Source organism: Scyliorhinus torazame, chromosome X (assembly GCF_047496885.1).
Source record: "Scyliorhinus torazame isolate Kashiwa2021f chromosome X, sScyTor2.1, whole genome shotgun sequence".
Classification (NCBI taxonomy): Eukaryota; Metazoa; Chordata; class Chondrichthyes; order Carcharhiniformes; family Scyliorhinidae; genus Scyliorhinus; species Scyliorhinus torazame.
In genome coordinates this window covers 39,692,165-39,719,453 of record NC_092738.1, presented here as the reverse complement: position 1 = coordinate 39,719,453, position 27,289 = coordinate 39,692,165, and the positions used below count along the sequence as shown (strand labels likewise).

The following is a 27,289-nucleotide window of genomic DNA, read 5'->3' as shown; positions in this document are numbered from 1 at the left end:
ATACAGGAGAGATCAGACCAGCCTGTAATATACAGGAGAGATCAGACCAGCCTGTAATATACAGGAGAGATCAGACCAGCCTGTAATATACAGGAGAGATCAGACCAGCCTGTAATATACAGGAGAGATCAGACCAGCCTGTAATATACAGGAGAGATCAGACCAGCCTGTAATACACAGGAGAGATCAGACCAGCCTGTAATATACAGGAGAGATCAGACCAGCCTGTAATATACAGGAGAGATCAGACCAGCCTGTAATACACAGGAGAGATCAGACCAGCCTGTAATATACAGGAGAGATCAGACCAGCCTGTAATATACAGGAGAGATCAGACCAGCCTGTAATATACAGGAGAGATCAGACCAGCCTGTAATACACAGGAGAGATCAGACCAGCCTGTAATATACAGGAGAGATCAGACCAGCCTGTAATACACAGGAGAGATCAGACCAGCCTGTAATATACAGGAGAGATCAGACCAGCCTGTAATACACAGGAGAGATCAGACCAGCCTGTAATATACAGGAGAGATCAGACCAGCCTGTAATACACAGGAGAGATCAGACCAGCCTGTAATACACAGGAGAGATCAGACCAGCCTGTAATATACAGGAGAGATCAGACCAGCCTGTAATATACAGGAGAGATCAGACCAGCCTGTAATACACAGGAGAGATCAGACCAGCCTGTAATACACAGGCGAGATCAGACCAGCCTGTAATATACAGGAGAGATCAGACCAGCCTGTAATATACAGGAGAGATCAGACCAGCCTGTAATATACAGGAGAGATCAGAGCAGCCTGTAATACACAGGAGAGATCAGACCAGCCTGTAATATACAGGAGAGATCAGACCAGCCTGTAATATACAGGAGAGATCAGACCAGCCTGTAATATACAGGAGAGATCAGACCAGCCTGTAATACACAGGAGAGATCAGACCAGCCTGTAATATACAGGAGAGATCAGACCAGCCTGTAATATACAGGAGAGATCAGACCAGCCTGTAATATACAGGAGAGATCAGACCAGCCTGTAATATACAGGAGAGATCAGACCAGCCTGTAATACACAGGAGAGATCAGACCAGCCTGTAATATACAGGAGAGATCAGACCAGCCTGTAATATACAGGAGAGATCAGACCAGCCTGTAATACACAGGAGAGATCAGACCAGCCTGTAATATACAGGAGAGATCAGACCAGCCTGTAATATACAGGAGAGATCAGAGCAGCCTGTAATATACAGGAGAGATCAGACCAGCCTGTAATATACAGGAGAGATCAGAGCAGCCTGTAATATACAGGAGAGATCAGACCAGCCTGTAATATACAGGAGAGATCAGACCAGCCTGTAATACACAGGAGAGATCAGACCAGTCTGTAATATACAGGAGAGATCAGACCAGCCTGTAATATACAGGAGAGATCAGACCAGCCTGTAATACACAGGCGAGATCAGACCAGCCTGTAATATACAGGAGAGATCAGACCAGCCTGTAATACACAGGAGAGATCAGACCAGCCTGTAATACACAGGAGAGATCAGACCAGCCTGTAATATACAGGAGAGATCAGAGCAGCCTGTAATACACAGGAGAGATCAGACCAGCCTGTAATATACAGGAGAGATCAGACCAGCCTGTAATATACAGGAGAGATCAGACCAGCCTGTAATATACAGGAGAGATCAGACCAGCCTGTAATATACAGGAGAGATCAGACCAGCCTGTAATATACAGGAGAGATCAGACCAGCCTGTAATACACAGGAGAGATCAGACCAGCCTGTAATACACAGGAGAGATCAGACCAGCCTGTAATATACAGGAGAGATCAGACCAGCCTGTAATACACAGGAGAGATCAGACCAGCCTGTAATACACAGGAGAGATCAGACCAGCCTGTAATACACAGGAGAGATCAGACCAGCCTGTAATATACAGGAGAGATCAGACCAGCCTGTAATATACAGGAGAGATCAGACCAGCCTGTAATATACAGGAGAGATCAGACCAGCCTGTAATATACAGGAGAGATCAGACCAGCCTGTAATATACAGGAGAGATCAGACCAGCCTGTAATATACAGGAGAGATCAGACCAGCCTGTAATATACAGGAGAGATCAGACCAGCCTGTAATATACAGGAGAGATCAGACCAGCCTGTAATACACAGGAGAGATCAGACCAGCCTGTAATACACAGGAGAGATCAGACCAGCCTGTAATACACAGGAGAGATCAGACCAGCCTGTAATATACAGGAGAGATCAGACCAGCCTGTAATACACAGGAGAGATCAGACCAGCCTGTAATACACAGGAGAGATCAGACCAGCCTGTAATACACAGGAGAGATCAGACCAGCCTGTAATACACAGGAGAGATCAGACCAGCCTGTAATATACAGGAGAGATCAAACCAGCCTGTAATATACAGGAGAGATCAGACCAGCCTGTAATATACAGGAGAGATCAGACCAGCCTGTAATACACAGGAGAGATCAGACCAGCCTGTAATATACAGGAGAGATCAGACCAGCCTGTAATACACAGGAGAGATCAGACCAGCCTGTAATATACAGGAGAGATCAGACCAGCCTGTAATACACAGGAGAGATCAGACCAGCCTGTAATACACAGGAGAGATCAGACCAGCCTGTAATATACAGGAGAGATCAGACCAGCCTGTAATACACAGGAGAGATCAGACCAGCCTGTAATACACAGGAGAGATCAGACCAGCCTGTAATATACAGGAGAGATCAGACCAGCCTGTAATACACAGGAGAGATCAGACCAGCCTGTAATACACAGGAGAGATCAGACCAGCCTGTAATATACAGGAGAGATCAGACCAGCCTGTAATACACAGGAGAGATCAGACCAGCCTGTAATATTCAGGAGAGATCAGACCAGCCTGTAATACACAGGAGAGATCAGACCAGCCTGTAATATACAGGAGAGATCAGACCAGCCTGTAATATACAGGAGAGATCAGACCAGCCTGTAATATACAGGAGAGATCAGACCAGCCTGTAATATACAGGAGAGATCAGACCAGCCTGTAATATACAGGAGAGATCAGACCAGCCTGTAATACACAGGAGAGATCAGACCAGCCTGTAATATACAGGAGAGATCAGACCAGCCTGTAATATACAGGAGAGATCAGACCAGCCTGTAATATACAGGAGAGATCAGAGCAGCCTGTAATACACAGGAGAGATCAGAGCAGCCTGTAATATACAGGAGAGATCAGACCAGCCTGTAATATACAGGAGAGATCAGACCAGCCTGTAATATACAGGAGAGATCAGACCAGCCTGTAATACACAGGAGAGATCAGACCAGCCTGTAATACACAGGAGAGATCAGACCAGCCTGTAATATACAGGAGAGATCAGACCAGCCTGTAATATACAGGAGAGATCAGACCAGCCTGTAATATACAGGAGAGATCAGACCAGCCTGTAATATACAGGAGAGATCAGACCAGCCTGTAATACACAGGAGAGATCAGACCAGCCTGTAATATACAGGAGAGATCAGACCAGCCTGTAATATACAGGAGAGATCAGACCAGCCTGTAATATACAGGAGAGATCAGACCAGCCTGTAATACACAGGAGAGATCAGACCAGCCTGTAATATACAGGAGAGATCAGACCAGCCTGTAATATACAGGAGAGATCAGACCAGCCTGTAATATACAGGAGAGATCAGACCAGCCTGTAATACACAGGAGAGATCAGACCAGCCTGTAATACACAGGCGAGATCAGACCAGCCTGTAATATACAGGAGAGATCAGACCAGCCTGTAATATACAGGAGAGATCAGACCAGCCTGTAATACACAGGAGAGATCAGACCAGCCTGTAATATACAGGAGAGATCAGACCAGCCTGTAATATACAGGAGAGATCAGACCAGCCTGTAATATACAGGAGAGATCAGACCAGCCTGTAATATACAGGAGAGATCAGACCAGCCTGTAATATACAGGAGAGATCAGACCAGCCTGTAATATACAGGAGAGATCAGACCAGCCTGTAATATACAGGAGAGATCAGACCAGCCTGTAATACACAGGAGAGATCAGACCAGCCTGTAATACACAGGAGAGATCAGACCAGCCTGTAATATACAGGAGAGATCAGACCAGCCTGTAATACACAGGAGAGATCAGAGCAGCCTGTAATATACAGGAGAGATCAGACCAGCCTGTAATATACAGGAGAGATCAGACCAGCCTGTAATATACAGGAGAGATCAGAGCAGCCTGTAATATACAGGAGAGATCAGGGCAGCCTGTAATATACAGGAGAGATCAGACCAGCCTGTAATACACAGGAGAGATCAGACCAGCCTGTAATACACAGGAGAGATCAGAGCAGCCTGTAATACACAGGAGAGATCAGACCAGCCTGTAATACACAGGAGAGATCAGACCAGCCTGTAATATACAGGAGAGATCAGACCAGTCTGTAATATACAGGAGAGATCAGACCAGCCTGTAATACACAGGAGAGATCAGACCAGCCTGTAATATACAGGAGAGATCAGACCAGCCTTTAATACACAGGAGAGATCAGACCAGCCTGTAATATACAGGAGAGATCAGACCAGCCTGTAATACACAGGAGAGATCAGAGCAGCCTGTAATACACAGGAGAGATCAGACCAGCCTGTAATATACAGGAGAGATCAGACCAGCCTGTAATACACAGGAGAGATCAGACCAGCCTGTAATATACAGGATAGATCAGACCAGCCTGTAATATACAGGAGAGATCAGACCAGCCTGTAATACACAGGAGAGATCAGACCAGCCTGTAATATACAGGAGAGATCAGACCAGCCTGTAATATACAGGAGAGATCAGACCAGCCTGTAATATACAGGAGAGATCAGACCAGCCTGTAATATACAGGAGAGATCAGACCAGCCTGTAATATACAGGAGAGATCAGAGCAGCCTGTAATATACAGGAGAGATCAGAGCAGCCTGTAATATACAGGAGAGATCAGACCAGCCTGTAATACACAGGAGAGATCAGACCAGCCTGTAATATACAGGAGAGATCAGACCAGCCTGTAATACACAGGAGAGATCAGACCAGCCTGTAATACACAGGAGAGATCAGACCAGCCTGTAATATACAGGAGAGATCAGACCAGCCTGTAATACACAGGAGAGATCAGACCAGCCTGTAATACACAGGAGAGATCAGACCAGCCTGTAATACACAGGAGAGATCAGACCAGCCTGTAATATACAGGAGAGATCAGACCAGCCTGTAATACACAGGAGAGATCAGACCAGCCTGTAATACACAGGAGAGATCAGACCAGCCTGTAATACACAGGAGAGATCAGACCAGCCTGTAATATACAGGAGAGATCAGACCAGCCTGTAATATACAGGAGAGATCAGACCAGCCTGTAATATACAGGAGAGATCAGACCAGCCTGTAATATACAGGAGAGATCAGACCAGCCTGTAATATACAGGAGAGATCAGACCAGCCTGTAATACACAGGAGAGATCAGACCAGCCTGTAATATACAGGAGAGATCAGACCAGCCTGTAATACACAGGAGAGATCAGACCAGCCTGTAATATACAGGAGAGATCAGACCAGCCTGTAATACACAGGAGAGATCAGACCAGCCTGTAATACACAGGAGAGATCAGACCAGCCTGTAATATACAGGAGAGATCAGACCAGCCTGTAATACACAGGAGAGATCAGACCAGCCTGTAATACACAGGAGAGATCAGACCAGCCTGTAATACACAGGAGAGATCAGACCAGCCTGTAATACACAGGAGAGATCAGAGCAGCCTGTAATATACAGGAGAGATCAGACCAGCCTGTAATATACAGGAGAGATCAGACCAGCCTGTAATATACAGGAGAGATCAGACCAGCCTGTAATATACAGGAGAGATCAGACCAGCCTGTAATATACAGGAGAGATCAGACCAGCCTGTAATATACAGGAGAGATCAGACCAGCCTGTAATACACAGGAGAGATCAGACCAGCCTGTAATACACAGGAGAGATCAGACCAGCCTGTAATATAATTGTTGCATGTTCTGAGTTTGCGACTTACCCTCGTGCTCCTGATTATACAAGGACATGGGGTCACTGGCGAGAGAAGGGAGGGAGACTGCCACATAGACCATGAGGAGTGTCGTCAGTCGATAGTCCTCTTCAGCAGAAATGTCTGGAAAGAATGAAGAGAATCATTAGTGGTTTCGTACTTTGGACATCTCAGCTGTGGAGGGCACAAGCAGCTTCAAGTTTAAAATGAAAATCCATGCAGCAATTGCAAACCGTGATTAATCCGCACCTCTTAATTGAAATGCAGCCAAGGTGGCAACTTTGCGCTGCTTGCCTATTGCCATGGTTTCGCCATGCTGGCAAACTGCTGATTGGCTGCACCCTGCACCGGGAACCCAATATTCTGACCGCCCAGCACTACTTAAAGTTAGCCTCATGGCTTGTGCAAGGAAGGAGCGTTTGGGTTGGGGTTCGAGGCATGGTCCGAGGCGGGGTTCGACATGCGGTTCGACACACGGTCCGGGACTCGGTCCGAGTTAGAGATAACGTTAGGGTTCCAGATAGAGCTCCAGATAGGGCTTGAGACATAGTGATCAAGTGATGGAGAAAGTTACAATTTGAGTTACAGATAAAGTTAGGGTTCGGGTTAGGGTTAGAATTTGGGTTTGAGTTCAGTTGTGGCGATTGTAGGTGCTGACATCATTTGAAACACTTCTGTACAACAGTGACTCACAGCGGAGAGTGAGCATCAAACTTTTCCAACACTGTAGTGGTGGTCTTGCTGGACGAGAGATGTCGATATGCTGGGACGTAAGAGGGCCTTCAGGCACTTGCTCAGGAAGTGCAGAGGCAAGAGACAGCTGTGGAGGTCAAGGCCAGGAATATAGCTCCAAGAACATGGATGGAGGGCATGAAGAAGTTTAACTCAGTGAAGGGCATATACTGCCAACTGCACCACTGGCATCACCCACTGCAGAGTTCTCTACAACTCCCATCACTCATCAACAACCAATCCCTGTCCATCGGGCCTCATCACTAACCCCTCACACAACCCCACCTCTCATAGCAGGCACACACCATCAGATATTCAACTCTGAAAGCTGCACCCCCCAAACACACTAAGACACTGACACACTTGTCGCTTGCAGCAGCCAAGAACTGGCACTAGACGAATGCACCCACGTGTTTTAATACCTCGGACAAGACAGCACCGGCCTACACAAAAAAGGAGCATTGCTGATGCTGTGGCCACCAGTAGAGCTGAAATAATAATGATTCGGTTAACCTGGTATCAAATGTTCCTTCTGTCATTCCAATCCTAGCTCATCCATCAATCTCCTGACTGAAACGCTACACACGGTTCTTATTTGCCCCTCTCCCTTCAACACAAGCCAGTCCTTGCCCCAAGAACTGGCATCTTCCCAGTCAGTGGAGAAACAGGACGAAAATGAAGAGGCAGGATCACTTGATCATTCACTCGTTGCCACAGCCGACTTACCTCAGTCGTTCCTTTGTGCGCTCTGCTTCATCCCGAGCTGTTTGTGTCCCACTTTTTGCTCAGGGATGGTTTGCTTCTGCTCTGAGGGGCAGGGCAAGGAGGCAATTTTTGTGCAGACATCGAAGCTCATCCTTCCCAGCATGAAACGCCTGGCTATTTCCAACAGCGCACCCACGGAACCAACCATGATGCAACATTAGCTGGCCGAAATCCCGGCATCCATTGCACTCTCAGCTTGTTCACATCCTGACTCTGGAAGCCAGTATGTGTTCCAGCACCTGAGCTATCTAGTCTCCGAGCGATCTGCTCCCCCAAAGACACTTTGCGGAAATAGCCTCCAGCTGAGAACTTCTCCTCCTCCTCCCTCTTCGAGCAGCTTGTCCTGTTCTACATCGCCTCTAATGTTCTTCCAGTCATGCTCTCTGCCGAGAGGAAGCCTAACTGGGCTCTCCATGGCTGGAAGCCACTGGTCAGGCCACAAGCTGTTCGGTTACCAAAAGAGCAAGGCCATTGGGGAACGAAGAAGAGGCTGGACCAAGAAGGTGCTGCTCGCAGAGTGTTGAAACTTAGTGAAGCACGGTAAAGGTCTAAAAACATAGAATTGCAATAACAGCCAGGAAGAAATAATAATGCAGCAACCAATCCCTGAGGAGCTGATAGCTCCTGGGAATAGCGCTTCCTTCCCATTCGGCCGCTGAGTGTGGAGTTCCAAAATGGCAGTGTTGGCATCATATCAGTGCCACACGCTGATTGGCAGCATAATCAGCTTTGCTTACCGGCAGTGATTGCGAGGCATGCGTACAAATGCATTTACCAAGATGGCGAACAGAACACTTCCCGCTGGAGTGTGCGCGTACGTTTGCAGACGGTGTTTTTTTTTTTTAAAAACAGCTTAACAGATCTTGCCGCACCTACCACTGGGCTGCACAGAGCTCAGTCCCACTCCTCATATCGTATTAATAGCGCGTCGACATTTTAAAAAAGAGACTTGCATTTACATAGCGCCTTTCATGTGCACTGGACACCTCCAGCTTTCCAGCCAGTGAAGCACTTTTGAAGTGTCGTCACTGTTGCAATGGCGGGAATTGGCAGCCAGTTTGCGGACAGCAAGATCCCACACACAGCAACGTGATTTTCTTCTGGTGTTGACTGAGGGATAACAATTGGCCAGAGGCGACCTTATTGAGACATCTCGGATTCTCAGGGGGTTTGACAGGGTCGATGCTGAGAGGTTGTTTCCCCTTGTGGGAGAGTCCAGGACCAGAGGGCAGAGTCTCAGAGTCAGGGGGTCACCCATTTCACACAGAGATGAGGAGGAATTTCTTCTCTCAGAGGGGAGTGAATCTGTGGAATTCTTTACCTCAGAGAGCTGTAGAGGCTGGGTCGGTAAGTATGTTCACAGCTGAGATTTTTAATCAGTGAGGGAATCGAGGGTTATGGGGATAAGAGTAAGGGGATCGAGGGTTATGGGGATAAGAGTGAGGGGATCGAGGGTTATGGGGATAAGAGTGAGCGGATCGAGGGTTATGGGGATAAGAGTGAGGGGATCGAGGGTTATGGGGATAAGAGTGAGGGAATCGAGGGTTATGGGGATAAGAGTGAGGGGATCGAGGGTTATGGGGATAAGAGTGAGGGGATCGAGGGTTATGGGGATAAGAGTGAGGGGATCGAGGGTTATGGGGATAAGAGTGAGGGGATCGAGGGTTATGGGGATAAGAGTGAGGGGATCGAGGGTTATGGGGATAAGAGTGAGGGGATCGAGGGTTATGGGGATAAGAGTGAGGGGATCGAGGGTTATGGGGATAAGAGTGAGGGGATCGAGGGTTATGGGAATAAGAGTGAGGGGATGGAGGGTTATGGGGATAAGAGTGAGGGAATCGAGGGTTATGTGGATAAGAGTGAGGGGATCGAGGGTTATGGGGATAAGAGTGAGGGGATCGAGGGTTATGGGGATAAGAGTGAGGGGATCGAGGGTTATGGGGATAAGAGTGAGGGGATGGAGGGTTATGGGGATAAGAGTGAGGGGATCGAGGGTTATGAACATAAGAGTGAGGGGATCGAGGGTTATGGGGATAAGAGTGAGGGGATCGAGGGTTATGGGGATAAGAGTGAGGGAATCGAGGGTTATGGGGATAAGAGTAAGGGGATCGAGGGTTATGGGGATAAGAGTGAGGGGATCGAGGGTTATGGGGATAAGAGTGAGGGGATCGAGGGTTATGGGAATAAGAGTGAGGGGATGGAGGGTTATGGGGATAAGAGTGAGGGGATCGAGGGTTATGAACATAAGAGTGAGGGGATCGAGGGTTATGGGGATAAGAGTGAGGGGATCGAGGGTGATGGGGATAAGAGTGAGGGAATCGAGGGTTATGGGGATAAGAGTAAGGGGATCGAGGGTTATGGGGATAAGAGTGAGGGGATCGAGGGTTATGGGGATAAGAGTGAGGGGATCGAGGGTTATGGGAATAAGAGTGAGGGGATCGAGGGTTATGGGGATAAGAGTGAGGGAATCGAGGGTTATGGGAATAAGAGTGAGGGGATCGAGGGTTATGGGGATAAGAGTGAGGGGATCGAGGGTTATGGGGATAAGAGTGAGGGGATCGAGGGTTATGGGGATAAGAGTGAGGGGATCGAGGGTTATGGGAATAAGAGTGAGGGGATCGAGGGTTATGGGGATAAGAGTGAGGGGATCGAGGGTTATGGGGATAAGAGTGAGGGGATCGAGGGTTATGGGGATAAGAGTGAGGGAATCGAGGGTTATGGGGATAAGAGTGAGGGGATCGAGGGTTATGGGGATAAGAGTGAGGGGATCGAGGGTTATGGGGTTAAGAGTGAGGGGATCGAGGGTTATGGGAATAAGAGTGAGGGGATCGAGGGTTATGGGGATAAGAGTGAGGGAATCGAGGGTTATGGGAATAAGAGTGAGGGGATCGAGGGTTATGGGGATAAGAGTGAGGGGATCGAGGGTTATGGGGATAAGAGTGAGGGAATCGAGGGTTATGGGAATAAGAGTGAGGGGATCGAGGGTTATGGGAATAAGAGTGAGGGGATCGAGGGTTATGGGGATAAGAGTGAGGGGATCGAGGGTTATGGGGATAAGAGTGAGGGAATCGAGGGTTATGGGGATAAGAGTGAGGGGATCGAGGGTTATGCGAATAAGAGTGAGGAGATCGAGGGTTATGGGGATAAGAGTGAGGGGATCGAGGGTTATGGGGCTAAGAGTGAGGGGATCGAGGGTTATGGGGATAAGAGTGAGGGGATCGAGGGTGATGGGGATAAGAGTGAGGGGATCGAGGGTTATGGGGATAAGAGTGAGGAGATCGAGGGTTATGGGGATAAGAGTGAGGGGATTGAGGGTTATGGGGATAAGAGTGAGGGAATCGAGGGTTATGGGGATAAGAGTGAGGGAATCGAGGGTTATGGGAATAAGAGTGAGGCGATCGAGGGTTAGGGGTTAAGAGTGAGAGGATCGAGGGTTATGGGGATAAGAGTGAGGGGATCGAGGGTTATGGGGATAAGAGTGAGGGGATCGAGGGTTATGGGGATAAGAGTGAGGGAATCGAGGGTTATGGGGATAAGAGTGAGGGGATCGAGGGTTATGGGAATAAGAGTGAGGGGATCGAGGGTTATGGGGATAAGAGTGAGGGTATCGAGGGTTATGGGATAAGAGTGAGGGTATCGAGGGTTATGGGATAAGAGTGAGGGGATCGAGGGTTATGGGGCTAAGAGTGAGGGGATCGAGGGTTATGGGGATAAGAGTGAGGGAATCGAGGGTTATGGGGATAAGAGTGAGGGGATCGAGGGTTATGGGAATAAGAGTGAGGGGATCGAGGGTTATGGGGATAAGAGTGAGGGGATCGAGGGTTATGGGGATAAGAGTGAGGGGATCGAGGGTTATGGGGATAAGAGTGAGGGGATCGAGGGTTATGGGGATGAGAGTGAGGGGATCGAGGGTTATGGGGATAAGAGTGAGGGGATCGAGGGTGATGGGGATAAGAGTGAGGTGATCGAGGGTTATGGGGATAAGAGTGAGGGGATCGAGGGTGATGTGGATAAGAGTGAGGGGATCGAGGGTTATGGGGATCAGAGTGAGGGGATCGAGGGTTATGAGAATAAGAGTGAGGGGATTGAGGGTTATGGGGATAAGAGTGAGGGAATCGAGGGTTATGAGAATAAGAGTGAGGGGATTGAGGGTTATGGGGATAAGAGTGAGGGAATCGAGGGTTATGGGGATAAGAGTGAGGGGATCGAGGGTTATGGGGATAAGAGTGAGGGGATCGAGGGTTATGGGGATAAGAGTGAGGGGATCGAGGGTTATGGGGATAAGAGTGAGGGGATTGAGGGTTATGGGGATAGGAGTGAGGGGATCGAGGGTTATGGGTATAAGAGTGAGGGGATCGAGGGTTATGGGGATAAGAGTGAGGGGATCGAGGGTTATGGGGATAAGAGTGAGGGGTTTGAGGGTTATGGGGATAGGAGTGAGGGGATCGAGGGTTATGGGTATAAGAGTGAGGGGATCGAGGGTTATGGGGATAAGAGTGAGGGGATCGAGGGTTTTGAGAATAAGAGTGAGGGGATCGAGGGTTATGGGGATAAGAGTGAGGGGATCGAGGGTTATGGGGATAAGAGTGAGGGGATCGAGGGTTATTAGGATAAGAGTGAGGTGATCGAGGGTTATGGGGATAAGAGTGAGGGGATCGAGGGTTATGGGGATAAGAGTGAGGGGATCGAGGGTTATGGGGATAAGAGTGAGGGAATCGAGGGTTATGGGGATAAGAGTGAGGGGATCGAGGGTCATGGGATAAGAGTGAGGGGATCGAGGGTTATGGGGATAAGAGTGAGGGGATCGAGGGTTATGGGGATCAGAGTGAGGGAATCGAGGGTTATGGGGATAAGAGTGAGGGGATCGAGGGTTATGGCGATAAGAGTGAGGGGATCGAGGGTTATGGGGATAAGAGTGAGGGGATCGAGGGTTATGGGGAAAAGAGTAAGGGAATCGAGGGTTATGGGGATAAGAGTGAGGGGATCGAGGGTTATGGGGATAGGAGTGAGGGGATTGAGGGTTATGGGGGTAAGAGTGAGGGGATCGAGGGTTATGGGAATAAGAGTGAGGGGATCGAGGGTGATTGGGATAAGAGTGAGGGGATCGAGGGTTATTGGGATAAGAGTGAGGGGATCGAGGGTTATTGGGGATAAGAGTGAGGGGATCGAGGGTTATGGGGATGAGAGTGAGGGGATCGAGGGTTATGGGGATAAGAGTGAGGGGATCGAGGGTGATTGGGATAAGAGTGAGGGGATCGAGGGTTATTGGGATAGGAGTGAGGGGATCGAGGGTTATGGGGATAAGAGTGAGGGGATCGAGGGTTATGGGGATAAGAGTGAGGGGATCGTGGGTTATGGGAATAAGAGTGAGGGGATCGAGGGTTATGGGAATAAGAGTGAGGGAATCGAGGGTTATGGGGATAAGAGTGAGGGGATCGAGGGTTATGGGGATAAGAGTGAGGGGATCGAGGGTTATGGGGATAAGAGTGAGGGAATCGAGGGTTATGGGGATAAGAGTGAGGGGATCGAGGGTTATGGGGATAAGAGTGAGGGAATCGAGGGTCATGGGGATAAGAGTGAGGGAATCGAGGGTGATGGGGATAAAAGTGAGGGAATCGAGGGTTATGGGGATAAGAGTGAGGGAATCGAGGGTTATGGGGATAAGAGTGAGGGGATCGAGAGTTATGGGGATAAGAGTGAGGGGATCGAGGGTTATGGGGATAAGAGTGGGGGAATCGAGGGTTATGGGGATAAGAGTGAGGGGATCGAGGGTTATGGGGATAAGAGTGAGGGGATCGAGGGTTATGGGGATAAGAGTGAGGGAATCGAGGGTGATGGGGATAAGAGTGAGGGAATCGAGGGTTATGGGGATAAGAGTGAGGGGATCGAGGGTTATGGGGATAAGAGTGAGGGGATCGAGTGTTATGGGGATAAGAGTGAGGGAATCGAGGGTTATGGGGATAAGAGTGAGGGGATCGAGGGTTATGGGGATAAGAGTGAGGGGATCGAGGGTTATGGGGATAAGAGTGAGGGGATCGAGGGTTATGGGGATAAGAGTGAGGGATCGAGGGTTATGGGTATAAGAGTGAGGGGATCGAGGGTTATGGGGATAAGAGTGAGGGGATCGAGGGTTATGGGGATAAGAGTGAGGGGATCGAGGGTTATGGGGATAAGAGTGAGGGGATCGAGGGTTATGGGGATAAGAGTGAGGGATCGAGGGTTATGGGTATAAGAGTGAGGGGATCGAGGGTTATGGGGATAAGAGTGAGGGGATCGAGGGTTATGGGGATAAGAGTGAGGGGATCGAGGGTTATGGGGATAAGAGTGAGGGGATCGAGGGTTATGGGGATAAGAGTGAGGGAATCGAGGGTTATGGGGATAAGAGTGAGGGGATCGAGGGTTATGGGGATAAGAGTGAGGGGATCGAGGGTTATGGGGATAAGAGTGAGGGAATCGAGGGTGATGGGGATAAGAGTGAGGGGATCGAGGGTTATGGGGATAAGAGTGAGGGGATCGAGGGTTATTGGTATCAGAGTGAGGGGATCGAGGGTTATGGGGATAAGAGTGAGGGGATCGAGGGTTATGGGATAAGGCGGGAAAGTGGAGTTGAGGATTATATCAGATCGGTCATTATCACATTGAATAGGCGGAGCAGACTTGATGGGCCGAATGGCCTACTTCTGCTCCCATCTCTTATGATCAATGGTAACCCCCAGGATGTTGATCGTGCCCAATAATTCTAACTCCGCCTTGAATATATTCAGTGAGCTCCATGCCCACAGCTCGCTGGGAAGAGAATCCTGCACACTATCGACTCGGAGAGAAAATGTTTCTCGTCAACACGAGGAAGGCAAGACAGCCGCTTTGGGACTGCCAATCACTGCCGCAGCCTCGAACAATTCAATCTCATCCCTGCCACTCATCCAGCCACCCCTTTGGATTTTTGTTTTTTTAAACTTGCTGCCCCCCCCCTCAACCCGCCCGTGTGAACTTACCATTCTTCTGATTGGAAAGCGCTATGACAAGGGCGGGATCCACCTGGCATGATGCCCCCGCTGCCGACGTCAGTTCAGAGATAGCTAACATATCCTGCAGAAGTCAAGAAACAGATTACTCAGGACATCATTTCTCTCGGAGTATTCTGGTGCATGTCGGAGCGAGGTGGCCCTGGTAAATGCCTGACTGAACTCGTCAACTCTCCAGGGGAAGGGGGCAATTGTCTGACATCGGATCAGCGACCCAGAGGTCAATTTGGTAAACGTTTGTGTCAATAATGGATTGCTTTTATTTATTTCTTACTTCAGCAACTTATTTATTTTTTAAACAAAATTTGACACGGGTGGGGGAGGGGCAACTTGGAGTCCCCGATCGCCAGCCATGGGCAGGGAATCCGGAGAGATTCAGGAAACGTGTCACGAGGATCGCGTCCATAAACGGCGGCAACCTCATTTAAATGGATTTATAATCAATTTTAATGTTATTAACGGCCTTCCTGCCACGTGATTTTTTTTCGCCCTCACTAAATATTCGAACCTCGCCAACGTTCTGTCACGTTGGCGAGATTTACAACAGCTTTTTTAATACAGGGTCCAGTCGAGGCGTTCCCTCCGAGCGCGGAAAGATAAATATAACCCCCAGGGGTGGGGGGGGTGGAAGAGGGGCATGCCCGGGCAATGCCCTGGCACTGCCACCCTGGCAGTGCCGCCCTATGCCACAGGCAGTGCCAGGGACAAGCTCTCATGGTAGCCCCATGGGGGGGAGGGGGATTTCCATTTACCTGTGGTGGGGGTGAAGAGCGGGTCAGTGACGGAGGAACGTGCGGGCACGGCGAGGTGCGGCCATTGCGGGGGGAGAGACAGATGGCAGTGACATTTCTGTGGTGGTGAGTGGGGGGTGGTCCCTGATGTTTGTCTGCCGGGGGGAGAGGGGGGGGAGTGGGGCCAGAGTAAACGATTAAACTGTTACGGTTCTCCTCACAATTAATTCGAACTAATTACAAAATCTTGGACTCCAAATGTGTTAAGGGGCTGAGAGGGGGGCGGTGCTGTATGTAACACTTTCCACAGCAAATGGATGGGGGAAGAACAGACAGTGAAGCCACGTCTTCTCGTGATTGGCTCTTCTACCGGGAATGGCCCAGTTGGCCATATCTGCCAGGGTGGCATGGGGGGTACCTCTGACCGAGGAGCTTTGTCTGCACTTGAGTCAGGAGACAGGCAAATCAAGAACCCACAACTGCCAAGCAGGGTTGCGTGGCACAGCAGATGGCAGTACCATTGTGAACCTTGGCGAAGGCCACGTACAGCGACAAGGCCCACTTTAGCAGGGAGGACAGTGACCGGGACACACAGATTTACAGTGATTGGTAGATAGATTCGAGGGGAGATGGGGAAAAGACTTTGCACCCAGAGGGTTGTGGGGGGCATGGTACCAACAGGTCCAGAGACGGAAACCCTCAATTCCCCGAAAAGGTGACTGGATTTGGACCTTGACTGCCGTAACCTGCTATGGACCAAATGCTGGAAAAATGGAATTAAGCTGGGTGGCTGCAAACGTTCTATGATTCTAAGATATTCCTCCTCTTTCTAAGCACATGCGACACTTCCGTAGCCCTCAAACAGGAGGTTGCATGCCGGGTACCAGGCAATACCAGGCTCGCCATCCCTTACCATCTGCCGTCACTCCTGGAGATATCTTCTGAGCTACAAATTGACGGGCATATTAGTTGGTGGGTATTGTGTGTGCAAACATGCTAGGGCTTCCAAAAGGACTGCAGGGAGATTGGGCCCAGGCAGGTCGAGGGCCAGCTCAAAGTCTGCTACACTGAGTTTTACTGATTCATCTGACTGTTTCTCGCCTCTCGTTCTCACTTCTGTCCCTTTCCCGTAGGGACCGCGTATTCTCTATCCTTTGGAAGTGACCATCTGCCAAGACTGAGGCTGTATAGAGGCTGCCGGCCTGTTCTTCAGCTGTAGTGGGCAGGCCGGGCCCTGTGCCCAGTCAACACGTACACACAGCTGCCAGCAGAGGTCAGTGGCGAGCCATCTGGAGTTGAAACCCGGTTGACCGAGGACATATTTGAAGGCCTTGACTGACGGACGGCAGGGGAGATAAGATACCACAAAAAACTGACTGGTGATCAATCCTGTCCTGTTGCTTTTATCAGAGTTGGGACCAGGGGCAGACCAGTCAGTCCCACAAGCCTTTGCTGCTGGTTCACAGAGATCATGTGGTTGAACTTAAATCTGCCTCACCTGGTCCCATAACCCTTCATCCAACAAAAAACAATCACTGCTTGTATTTTTGCGCGACAGTATTGGACTAAAATGTTCCTCTACAGTTCATCCAACCCGCGTTGGATCAACTTCAGTGCTAACCCTGAGAAGAGGCATAACAGGGCATTGGCAGCAACGCTGGCATGAGATGCAATGAACGCCCACCCTCACCCCTCGACGACCTTACCCCGCCACTCATACCTTGGTGTCCGTGTCTGGGCTGATGATGTCACTCAGAAGCTGAATGGAGCCCATGAGGAATGGGATGTGACCTGATAAAACCTGCCAACAGACAAGAAACAGCGTTAGCGCAACGCTCACTGGGATTGGTCACCTGAGTTCGCTTCCCTCCGAGGTCCCAGCAACGCCAGTATCCAGAGGTGGCCACAGCTGGAACTGCAAGGCAGAACCCCTCCCCCCATGTCCCTGGGTTCAGAGGTAAGTCTGTGTGAGGGAGTTTGCACATTCTCCCCATGTCTGCGTGGGTTTCACCTCCACAACCCAAAGATATGCAGGGTAGGTGAAATGGCCACGCTAAATTGCCCCTTAATAGGACATTTTTTTTAGAACCTTATACAACAGCACCTTTGGCAATGTAACACACATCGAGGCAGTTCACGGAAGTATTTTATCAAACAAAATGTGACACTGAATCACAAAAGCAGATATTACGGGCGATGACAAAAACGTATGGCCTCACATTTATGGAGAGTAGGGTGTGGGATTCCAATCAGGAATGATTCGGAATAGTCTCTGATGTGCAAACCAGTGGCAAACGGAATTTAACGCTGAAAAGTGTGAGGTGACGCATTTTGGGACCAATGATGTGGAGATGCCGGCGTTGGACTGGGGTGAGCACAGTACGAAGTCTCACAACACCAGGTTAAAGTCCAACACGTTTGTTTCAAATCACTAGCTTTCAGAGCGCTGCTCCTTCCTCAGGTGATTTTGGGAGGACTAATAACGTGAGACAATATGCAGTGAATGGGAGGTTGATGGGAAGTTCAGAGGGTTTCGAAGGAAATTCAAGTTTTTCCAGCTGTTTCAGATATCTTGAGAGTATCCAATCCCCAGTCCTGGAACTGACAAGAAGTGCCTCCACTTACATCTCGAAGTGCTTCCTGGGCCATAGATCGGAAATTCAGGATCACGCCGATAATGGTCATCCTCTTCAGAACATTGTCAGAAGCTGGAACAAAAAAGAGGTGATGTCAACAGTCAAGAAGAGCACAGGGCTAGATATGGAATAAAACTCCCTCTACACTGTCCCCATCAAACACTCCCAGGACAGGCACAGCACGGGGTTAGATACAGGGTAAAGCTCCCTCTACACTGTCCCCATCAAACACTCCCAGGACAGGCACAGCACGGAGTTAGATACAGGGTAAAGCTCCCTCTACACTGTCCCCATCAAACACTCCCAGGACAGGAACAGCACGGGGTTAGATACAGAGTAAAGCTCCCTCGACACTGCCCCCATCAAACACTCCCAGGACAGGTACAGCACGGGGTTAGATACAGAGTAAAGCTCCCTCTACACTGTCCCCATCAAACACTCCCAGGACAGGCACAGCACGGAGTTAGATAGAGAGTAAAGCTCACTCTACACTGTCCCCATCAAAAACTCCCAGGACAGGTACAGCACGGGGTAAGATACAGAGTAAAGCTCCCTCTACACTGTCCCTCTCAAACACTCCCAGGACAGATAAAGCACGGGGTTAGATACAGAGTAAAGCTCCCTCTACACTGTCCCCATCAAACACTCCCAGGGCAGGTACAGCACGGGGTTAGATACAGAGTAAAGATCCCTCTACACTGTCCCCATCAAACACTCCCAGGACAGGTACAGCACGGGGTTAGATACAGAGTAAAGCTCCCTCTACACTGTCCCCATCAAACACTCCCAGGACAGGTACAGCACGGGGTTAGATACAGAGTAAAGCTCCCTCTACACTGTCCCCATCAAACACTCCCAGGACAGGGACAGCACGGGGTTAGATACAGAGTAAAGCCCCCTCTACACTGTCCCCATCAAACACTCCCAGGACAGATACAGCACGGGGTTCGATACAGAGTAAAGCTCCCTCTACACTGTCCCCATCAAACACTCCCAGGATAGGTACAGCACGGGGTTAGATACAGAATAAAGCTCCCTCGACACTGTTCCCTTCAAACACTCCCAGGACAGGTACAGCACGGGGTTAGATGCAGTGTAAAGCTCCCTCTAAACTGTCCCCCATCAAACACTCCCAGGACAGGTACAGCACGGGGTTAGATACAGAGTAAAGCTCCCTCTCCACAGTCCCCATCAAACACTCCCAGGCCAGGTACAGCACGGGGTTAGATGCAGAGTAAAGCTCCCTCTACACTGTCCCCATCAAACACTCCCAGGACAGGTACAGCACGGGGATAGATACAGAGTAAAGCACCCTCTACACTGTCCCCATCAAACACTCCCAGGCCAGGTACAGCACGGGGATAGATACAGAGGAAAGCTCCCTCGACACTGTCCCCATCAAACACTCCCAGGATAGGTACAGCACGGGGTTAGATACAGAATAAAGCTCCCTCGACTCTGTTCCCATCAAACACTCCCAGGACAGGTACAGCACGGGGTTAGATACAGAGTAAAGCTCCCTCTACACTGTCCCCATCAAATATTGCCAGGACAGGTACAGCACGGGGTTAGATACAGAGTAAAGCTCCCTCTACACTGTCCCCATCAAACACTCCCAGGACAGGGACAGCACGGGGTTAGATACAGAGTAAAGCCCCCTCTACACTGTCCCCATCAAACACTCCCAGGAGAGATACAGCACGGGGTTCGATACAGAGTAAAGCTCCCTCTACACTGTCCCCATCAAACACTCCCAGGACAGGTACAGCACGGGGCTAGATACAGAGTAAAGCTCCCTCTACACTGTCCCCATCAAATATTCCCAGGACAGGTACAGCACGGGGCTAGATACAGAGTAAAGCTCCCTCTACACTGTCCCCATCAAATATTCCCAGGACAGGTACAGCACGGGGTTAGATACAGAGTAAAGCTCCCTCTACACTATCCCCATCAAACACTCCCAGGACAGGTACAGCACGGGGTTAGATACAGAGTAAAGCTCCCTCTGCACTGTCCCCATCAAACACTCCCAGGACAGGTACAGCACGGGGTTAGATGCAGTGTAAAGCTCCCTCTACACTGTCCCCCATCAAACACTCCCAGGACAGGTACAGCACGGGGTTAGATACAAAGTAAAGCTCCCTCTCCACAGTCCCCATCAAACACTCCCAGGCCAGGTACAGCACGGGGTTAGTTGCAGAGTAAAGCTCCCTCTACACTGTCCCCATCAAACACTCCCAGGACAGGTACAGCACGGGGTTAGATACAGAGTAAAGCTCCCTCTACACTGTCCCCATCAAACACTCCCAGGACAGGTACAGCACGGGATTAGATACAGAGTAAAGCTCCCTCTACACTGTCCCCATCAAACACTCCCAGGACAGGTACAGCACGGGGTTAGATACAGAGTAAAGCTTCCTCTACACTGTCCCCATCAAACACTCCCAGGACAGGTACAGCACGGGGTTAGATACAGAGTAAAGCTCCCTCTACACTGTCCCCATCAAACTCTCCCAGGCCAGGTACAGCACGGGGTTAGATACAGAGTAAAGCTCCCTCTACACTGTCCCCATCAAACACTCCCAGGACAGGTACAGCACGGGGTTAGATACAGAGTAAAGCTCCCTCTACACTGACCCCATCAAACACTCCCAGGACAGGTACAGCACGGGGTTAGATACAGAGTAAAGCTCCCTCTACACTGTCCCCATCAAACACTCCCAGGACAGGTACAGCATGGGGTTAGATACAGAGTAAAGCTCCCTCTACACTGTCCCCATCAAACTCTCCCAGGCCAGGTACAGCACGGGGTTAGATACAGAGTAAAGCTCCCTCTACACTGTCCCCATCAAACACTCCCAGGACAGGTACAGCACGGGGTTAGATACAGAGTAAAGCTCCCTCTACACTGTCCCCATCAAACACTCCCAGGACAGGTACAGCACGGGGTTAGATACAGAGTAAAGCTCCCTCTACACTGTCCCCATCAAACACTCCCAGGACAGATACAGCACGGGGTTCGATACAGAGTAAAGCTCCCTCTACACTGTCCCCATCAAACACTCCCAGGATAGGTACAGCACGGGGTTAGATACAGAATAAAGCTCCCTCGACACTGTTCCCTTCAAACACTCCCAGGACAGGTACAGCACGGGGCAAGATACAGAGTAAAGCTCCCTCTACACTGTCCCCATCAAATATTCCCAGGACAGGTACAGCACGGGGTTAGATACAGAGTAAAGCTCCCTCTACACTATCCCCTTCAAACACTCCCAGGACAGGTACAGCACGGGGTTAGATACAGAGTAAAGCTCCCTCTACACTGTCCCCATCAAACTCTCCCAGGCCAGGTACAGCACGGGGTTAGATACAGAGTAAAGCTCCCTCTACACTGTCCCCATCAAACACTCCCAGGACAGGTACAGCACGGGGTTAGATACAGAGTAAAGCTTCCTGTACACTGTCCCCATCAAACACTCCCAGGACAGGTACAGCACGGGGTTAGATACAGAGTAAAGCTCCCTCTACACTGTCCCCATCAAACACTCCCAGGACAGGTACAGCACAGGGTTAGATACAGAGTAAAGCTCCCTCGACACTGTCCCCATCAAACACTCCCAGGACAGGTACAGCACGGGGTTAGATACAGAGTAAAGCTCCCTCGACACTGTCCCCATCAAATATTGCCAGGACAGGTACAGCACGGGGTTAGATACAGAGTAAAGCTCCCTCTACACTGTCCCCATCAAACACTCCCAGGACAGGTACAGCACGGGGTTAGATACAGAGTAAAGCTCCCTCTACACTGTCCCCATCAAACACTCCCAGGACAGATACAGCACGGGGTTCGATACAGAGTAAAGCTCCCTCTACACTGTCCCCATCAAACACTCCCAGGATAGGTACAGCACGGGGTTAGATACAGAATAAAGCTCCCTCGACACTGTTCCCTTCAAACACTCCCAGGACAGGTACAGCACGGGGCTAGATACAGAGTAAGGCTCCCTCTACACTGTCCCCATCAAATATTCCCAGGACAGGTACAGCACGGGGTTAGATATAGAGTAAAGCTCCCTCTACACTATCCCCTTCAAACACTCCCAGGACAGGTACAGCACGGGGTTAGGTACAGAGTAAAGCTCCCTCTGCACTGTCCCCATCAAACACTCCCAGGACAGGTACAGCAGGGGGTTAGATGCAGTGTAAAGCTCCCTCTACACTGTCCCCCATCAAACACTCCCAGGACAGGTACAGCACGGGGTTAGATACAGAGTAAAGCTCCCTCTCCACTGTCCCCATCAAACACTCCCAGGCCAGATACAGCACGGGGTTAGATACAGAGTAAAGCTCCCTCTACACTGTCCCCATCAAACTCTCCCAGGCCAGGTACAGCACGGGGTTAGATACAGAGTAAAGCTCCCTCTACACTGTCCCCATCAAACACTCCCAGGACAGGTACAGCACAGTGTTAGATACAGAGTAAAGCTCCCTCTACCCTGTCCCCATCAAACACTCCCAGGACAGGTACAGCACGGGGTTAGATACAGAGTAAAGCTCCCTCTACACTGTCCCCATCAAACACTCCCAGGACAGGTACAGCACGGGGTTAGATGCAGTGTAAAGCTCCCTCTACACTGTCCCCCATCAAACACTCCCAGGACAGGTACAGCACGGGGTTAGATACAGAGTAAAGCTCCCTCTCCACTGTCCCCATCAAACACTCCCAGGCCAGATACAGCACGGGGTTAGATGCAGAGTAAAGCTCCCTCTACACTGTCTCCATCAAACACTCCCAGGACAGGTACAGCACGGGGTTAGATACAGAGTAAAGCTCCCTCTACACTGTCCCCATCAAACACTCCCAGGACAGGTACAGCATGGGGTTAGATACAGAGTAAAGCTCCCTCTACACTGTCCCCCATCAAACACTCCCAGGACAGGTACAGCACGGGGTTAGATACAGAGTAAAGCTTCCTGTACACTGTCCCCATCAAACACTCCCAGGACAGGTACAGCACGGGGTTAGATACAGAGTAAAGCTCCCTCTACACTGTCCCCATCAAACACTCCCAGGACAGGTACAGCACGGGGTTAGATACAGAGTAAAGCTCCCTCTACACTGTCCCCATTAAACACTCCCAGGACAGGTACAGCACGGGGTTAGATACAGAGTAAAGCTCCCTCTACACTGTCCCCATCAAACTCTCCCAGGACAGGTACAGCACAGGGTTAGATACAGAGTAAAGCTCCCTCTACACTGTCCCCATCAAACACTCCCAGGACAGGTACAGCACGGGGTTAGATACAGAGTAAAGCTCCCTCTACACTGTCCCCATCAAACACTCCCAGGACAGGTACAGCACGGGGTTAGATACAGAGTAAAGCTCCCTCTACACTGTCCCCATCAAACACTCCCAGGACAGAGACAGCACGGGGTTAGATACAGAGTAAAGCTCCCTCTACACTGTCCCCATCAAACTCTCCCAGGCCAGGTACAGCACGGGGTTAGATACAGAGTAAAGCTCCCTCTACACTGTCCCCATCAAACACTCCCAGGACAGGTACAGCACAGTGTTCGATACAGAGTAAAGCTCCCTCTACCCTGTCCCCATCAAACACTCCCAGGACAGGTACAGCACGGGGTTAGATACAGAGTAAAGCTCCCTCTACACTGTCCCCATCAAACACTCCCAGGACAGGTACAGCACGGGGTTAGATACAGAGTAAAGCTCCCTCTACACTGTCCCCATCAAACACTCACAGGACAGAGACAGCACGGGGTTAGATACAGAGTAAAGCTTCCTGTACACTGTCCCCATCAAACACTCCCAGGACAGGTACAGCACGGAGTTAGATACAGAGTAAAGCTCCCTCTACACTGTCCCCATCAAACACTCCCAGGACAGGTACAGCACGGGGTTAGATACAGAGTAAAGCTCCATCTACACTGTCCCCATCAGACACTCCCAGGACAGGTACAGCACGGGGTTAGATACAGAGTAAAGCTCCCTCTACACTGTCCCCATCAAACACTCCCAGGACAGGTACAGCACGGGGTGAGATACAGAGTAAAGCTCCCTCTACACTGTCCCCATCAAACACTCCCAGGACAGGTACAGCACGGGGTTAGATACAGAGTAAAGCTCCCTCTACACTGTCCCCATCAAACACTCCCAGGACAGGTACAGCACGGGGTTAGATACAGAGTAAAGCTCCCTCTACACTGTCCCCATCAAACACTCCCAGGCCAGGTACAGCACAGGATTAAATAGTTAAATACATAGTTAGATAGCTCCCACTAAGCTAGCTGTTCATTTTTGCCGCACTGTACTTGGAAAGAGGAGATGAGCTCAGTTTGTGACTGAAGCAAGGTCTCAATAACATTCTGAACTCCAGCTCCATCCACATTGCAGATTTGACGTGTCAATTCTTCAGAAATGACCACAGACTGAGGATTAGTGATCAAAGTGGGCACCCGATCTCATTGTTTCCAGAAAGAAACAAATTGATCAATCTCATTCCCCTGGGATTGATCATTATTTACGTCAAAAATAGGCAGAGAATGCATCAGGCAGGTGAAACATTGTGAAGTAAAATACCAGCACGCAAATCCTGCCTTTGACAAGCTTGAGAGGTAATGGGCGGGATTCTCTCAGCCCAGGCCGGGTCGGAGAATCGCCAGGCCGGGCGCGAACCGCGCACCGCCGATTCTCCGGTCTCACGTCCACGTGTGGTCATACTCGGCAGAACCTCAACGTGCATGCATCCGGGGGTGGCGTGTGGGGGGGGTGGGGGGGGGGGGGGGTCCGACCCCAGGGGGGCCTCCGCTGTGGCCTGGCCTGCGGGCCGGTCTCGGGCTGGGGGCCTCTTTCGCCCCTGTAGCCCTACGCCGTGTTGCGTCAGGGCCGACGGGGAGAAGGAATCCACCGCACATGCGCGCAATCACGCCGGTCGCACCGCGCATGCGGGAGCTGGCCTCCTGTAGGGCTCAGAATCGCTGCTCCTGGGGACCTGTTGACGCTGTCGGGAAACGCAACGGTGTTTACGACGGCGTCAACACTTAGCCTCAGGATCAGAGAATCCTGCCCAATGTTTTGGGCAGGATCATAGAATTAACAGCACAGAAGGAGGCCAATCAGCCCATCGAGTCTGCACCGGCCCTTGGAAAGAGCCCCCCACTTAAGCCCACACCCCCACCCTATCCCCGTAACCCCATAACCTTTGGACACTAAGGGACAATTTAACATGTCCAATCCACCTAACCTGTACATCTTTGGACAGTAAGGGACAATTTAGCATGCCCAATCCACCTCACCTGCACATCTTTGGACACTAAGGGACAATTTAACATGGCCAATCCACCTAACCTGCACATCTTTGGACACAAAGGGACAATTTAACATGGCCAATCCACCTAACCTGCACATCTTTGGACACTAAGGGACAATTTAACACGGCCAATCCACCTAACCTGTACATCTTTGGATACTAAGGGACAATTTAACACGGCCAATCCACCTAACCTGTACATCTTTGGATACTAAGGGACAATTTATCATGGCCAATCCACCTAACCTGTACATCTTTGGACACTAAGGGACAATTTAACATGGCCAATCCACCTAACCTGCACACCTTTGGACACTAAGGGACAATTTAACATGGCCAATCCACCTAACCTGTACATCTTTGGACACTAAGGGACAATTTAACATGGCCAATCCACCTAACCTGCACACCTTTGGACACTAAGGGACAATTTATCATGGCCAATCCACCTAACCTGTACATCTTTGGACACTAAGGGACAATTTAGCATGCCCAATCCACCTAACCTGCACATCTTTGGACACTAAGGGACAATTTAACATGGCCAATCCACCTAACCTGTACATCTTTGGACACTAAGGGACAATTTAACATGGCCAATCCACCTAACCTGCACACCTTTGGACACTAAGGGACAATTTAACATGGCCAATCCACCTAACCTGCACATCTTTGGACACTAAGGGACAATTTATCATGGCCAGTCCACCTAACCTGCACATCTTTGGACACTAAGGGACAATTTAACAAGGCCAATCCACCTAACCTGCACATCTTTGGACACTAAGGGACAATTTAACATGGCCAATCCACCTAACCTGTACATCTTTGGACACTGAGGGGCAATTTAACATGGCCAATCCACCTAACCTGCACATCTTTGGACACTAAGGGACAATTTAACATGGCCAATCCACCTAACCTGCACATCTTTGGACACTAAGGGACAATTTAGCATGGCCAATCCACCTAACCTGTACATCTTTGGACACTAAGGGGCAATTTATCATGGCCAATCCACCTAACCTGCACATCTTTGGACACTAAGGGACAATTTATCATGGCCAATCCACCTAACCTGCACATCTTTGGCCACTAAGGGACAATTTAACATGGCCAATCCACCTAACCTGCACACCTTTGGACACTAAGGGACAATTTATCATGGCCAGTCCACCTAACCTGCATATCTTTGGACACTGAGGGGCAATTTAACATGGCCAATCCACCTAACCTGCACATCTTTGGACACTAAGGGACAATTTAACATGGCCAATCCACCTAACCTGCACATCTTTGGACACTAAGGGACAATTTATCATGGCCAATCCACCTAACCTGCACATCTTTGGACACTAAGGGACAATTTAGCATGGCCAATCCACCTAACCTGTACATCTTTGGACACTAAGGGGCAATTTATCATGGCCAATCCACCTAACCTGCACATCTTTGGACACTAAGGGACAATTTATCACGGCCAATCCACCTAACCTGCACATCTTTGGACACTAAGGGACAATTTAACATGGCCAATCCACCTAACCTGTATATCTTTGGACACTAAGGGACAATTTATCATGGCCAATCCACCTAACCTGTACATCTTTGGACACTAAGGGACAATTTAACATGGTCAATCCACCTAACCTGCACATCTTTGGACACTAAGGGACAATTTATCATGGCCAATCCACCTAACCTGTACATCTTTGGACACTAAGGGACAATTTAACATGGCCAATCCACCTAACCTGCACATCTTTGGACACTAAGGGACAATTTAGCGTGGTCAATCCACCTAACCTGCACATCTTTGGACACTGAGGGACAATTTATCATGGCCAATCCACCTAACCTGCACATCTTTGGACACTAAGGGACAATTTATCATGGCCAATCCACCTAACCTGCACATCTTTGGACACTAAGGGACAATTTAACATGGCCAATCCAC

The 27,289-nt window shown here is 49.9% G+C and overlaps 1 protein-coding gene across 1 annotated transcript in view; it reads right to left on the bottom strand.

The window, feature by feature from the left end:
• The window catches only part of LOC140405349 (nck-associated protein 1-like), a 167,822-nt gene that overhangs the window by 8,942 nt on the left and 131,591 nt on the right, over positions 1 to 27,289 (bottom strand). Inside the window, exons 23-26 of the mRNA XM_072493647.1 lie at positions 17,993 to 18,075; positions 17,088 to 17,168; positions 14,607 to 14,700; positions 6,124 to 6,237 (exon numbers count right to left, since the gene is read on the bottom strand). Of these exons, the coding sequence (XP_072349748.1) occupies positions 6,124 to 6,237; positions 14,607 to 14,700; positions 17,088 to 17,168; positions 17,993 to 18,075 (372 nt within the window). The remainder of the gene's footprint in view (positions 1 to 6,123; positions 6,238 to 14,606; positions 14,701 to 17,087; positions 17,169 to 17,992; positions 18,076 to 27,289) is intronic.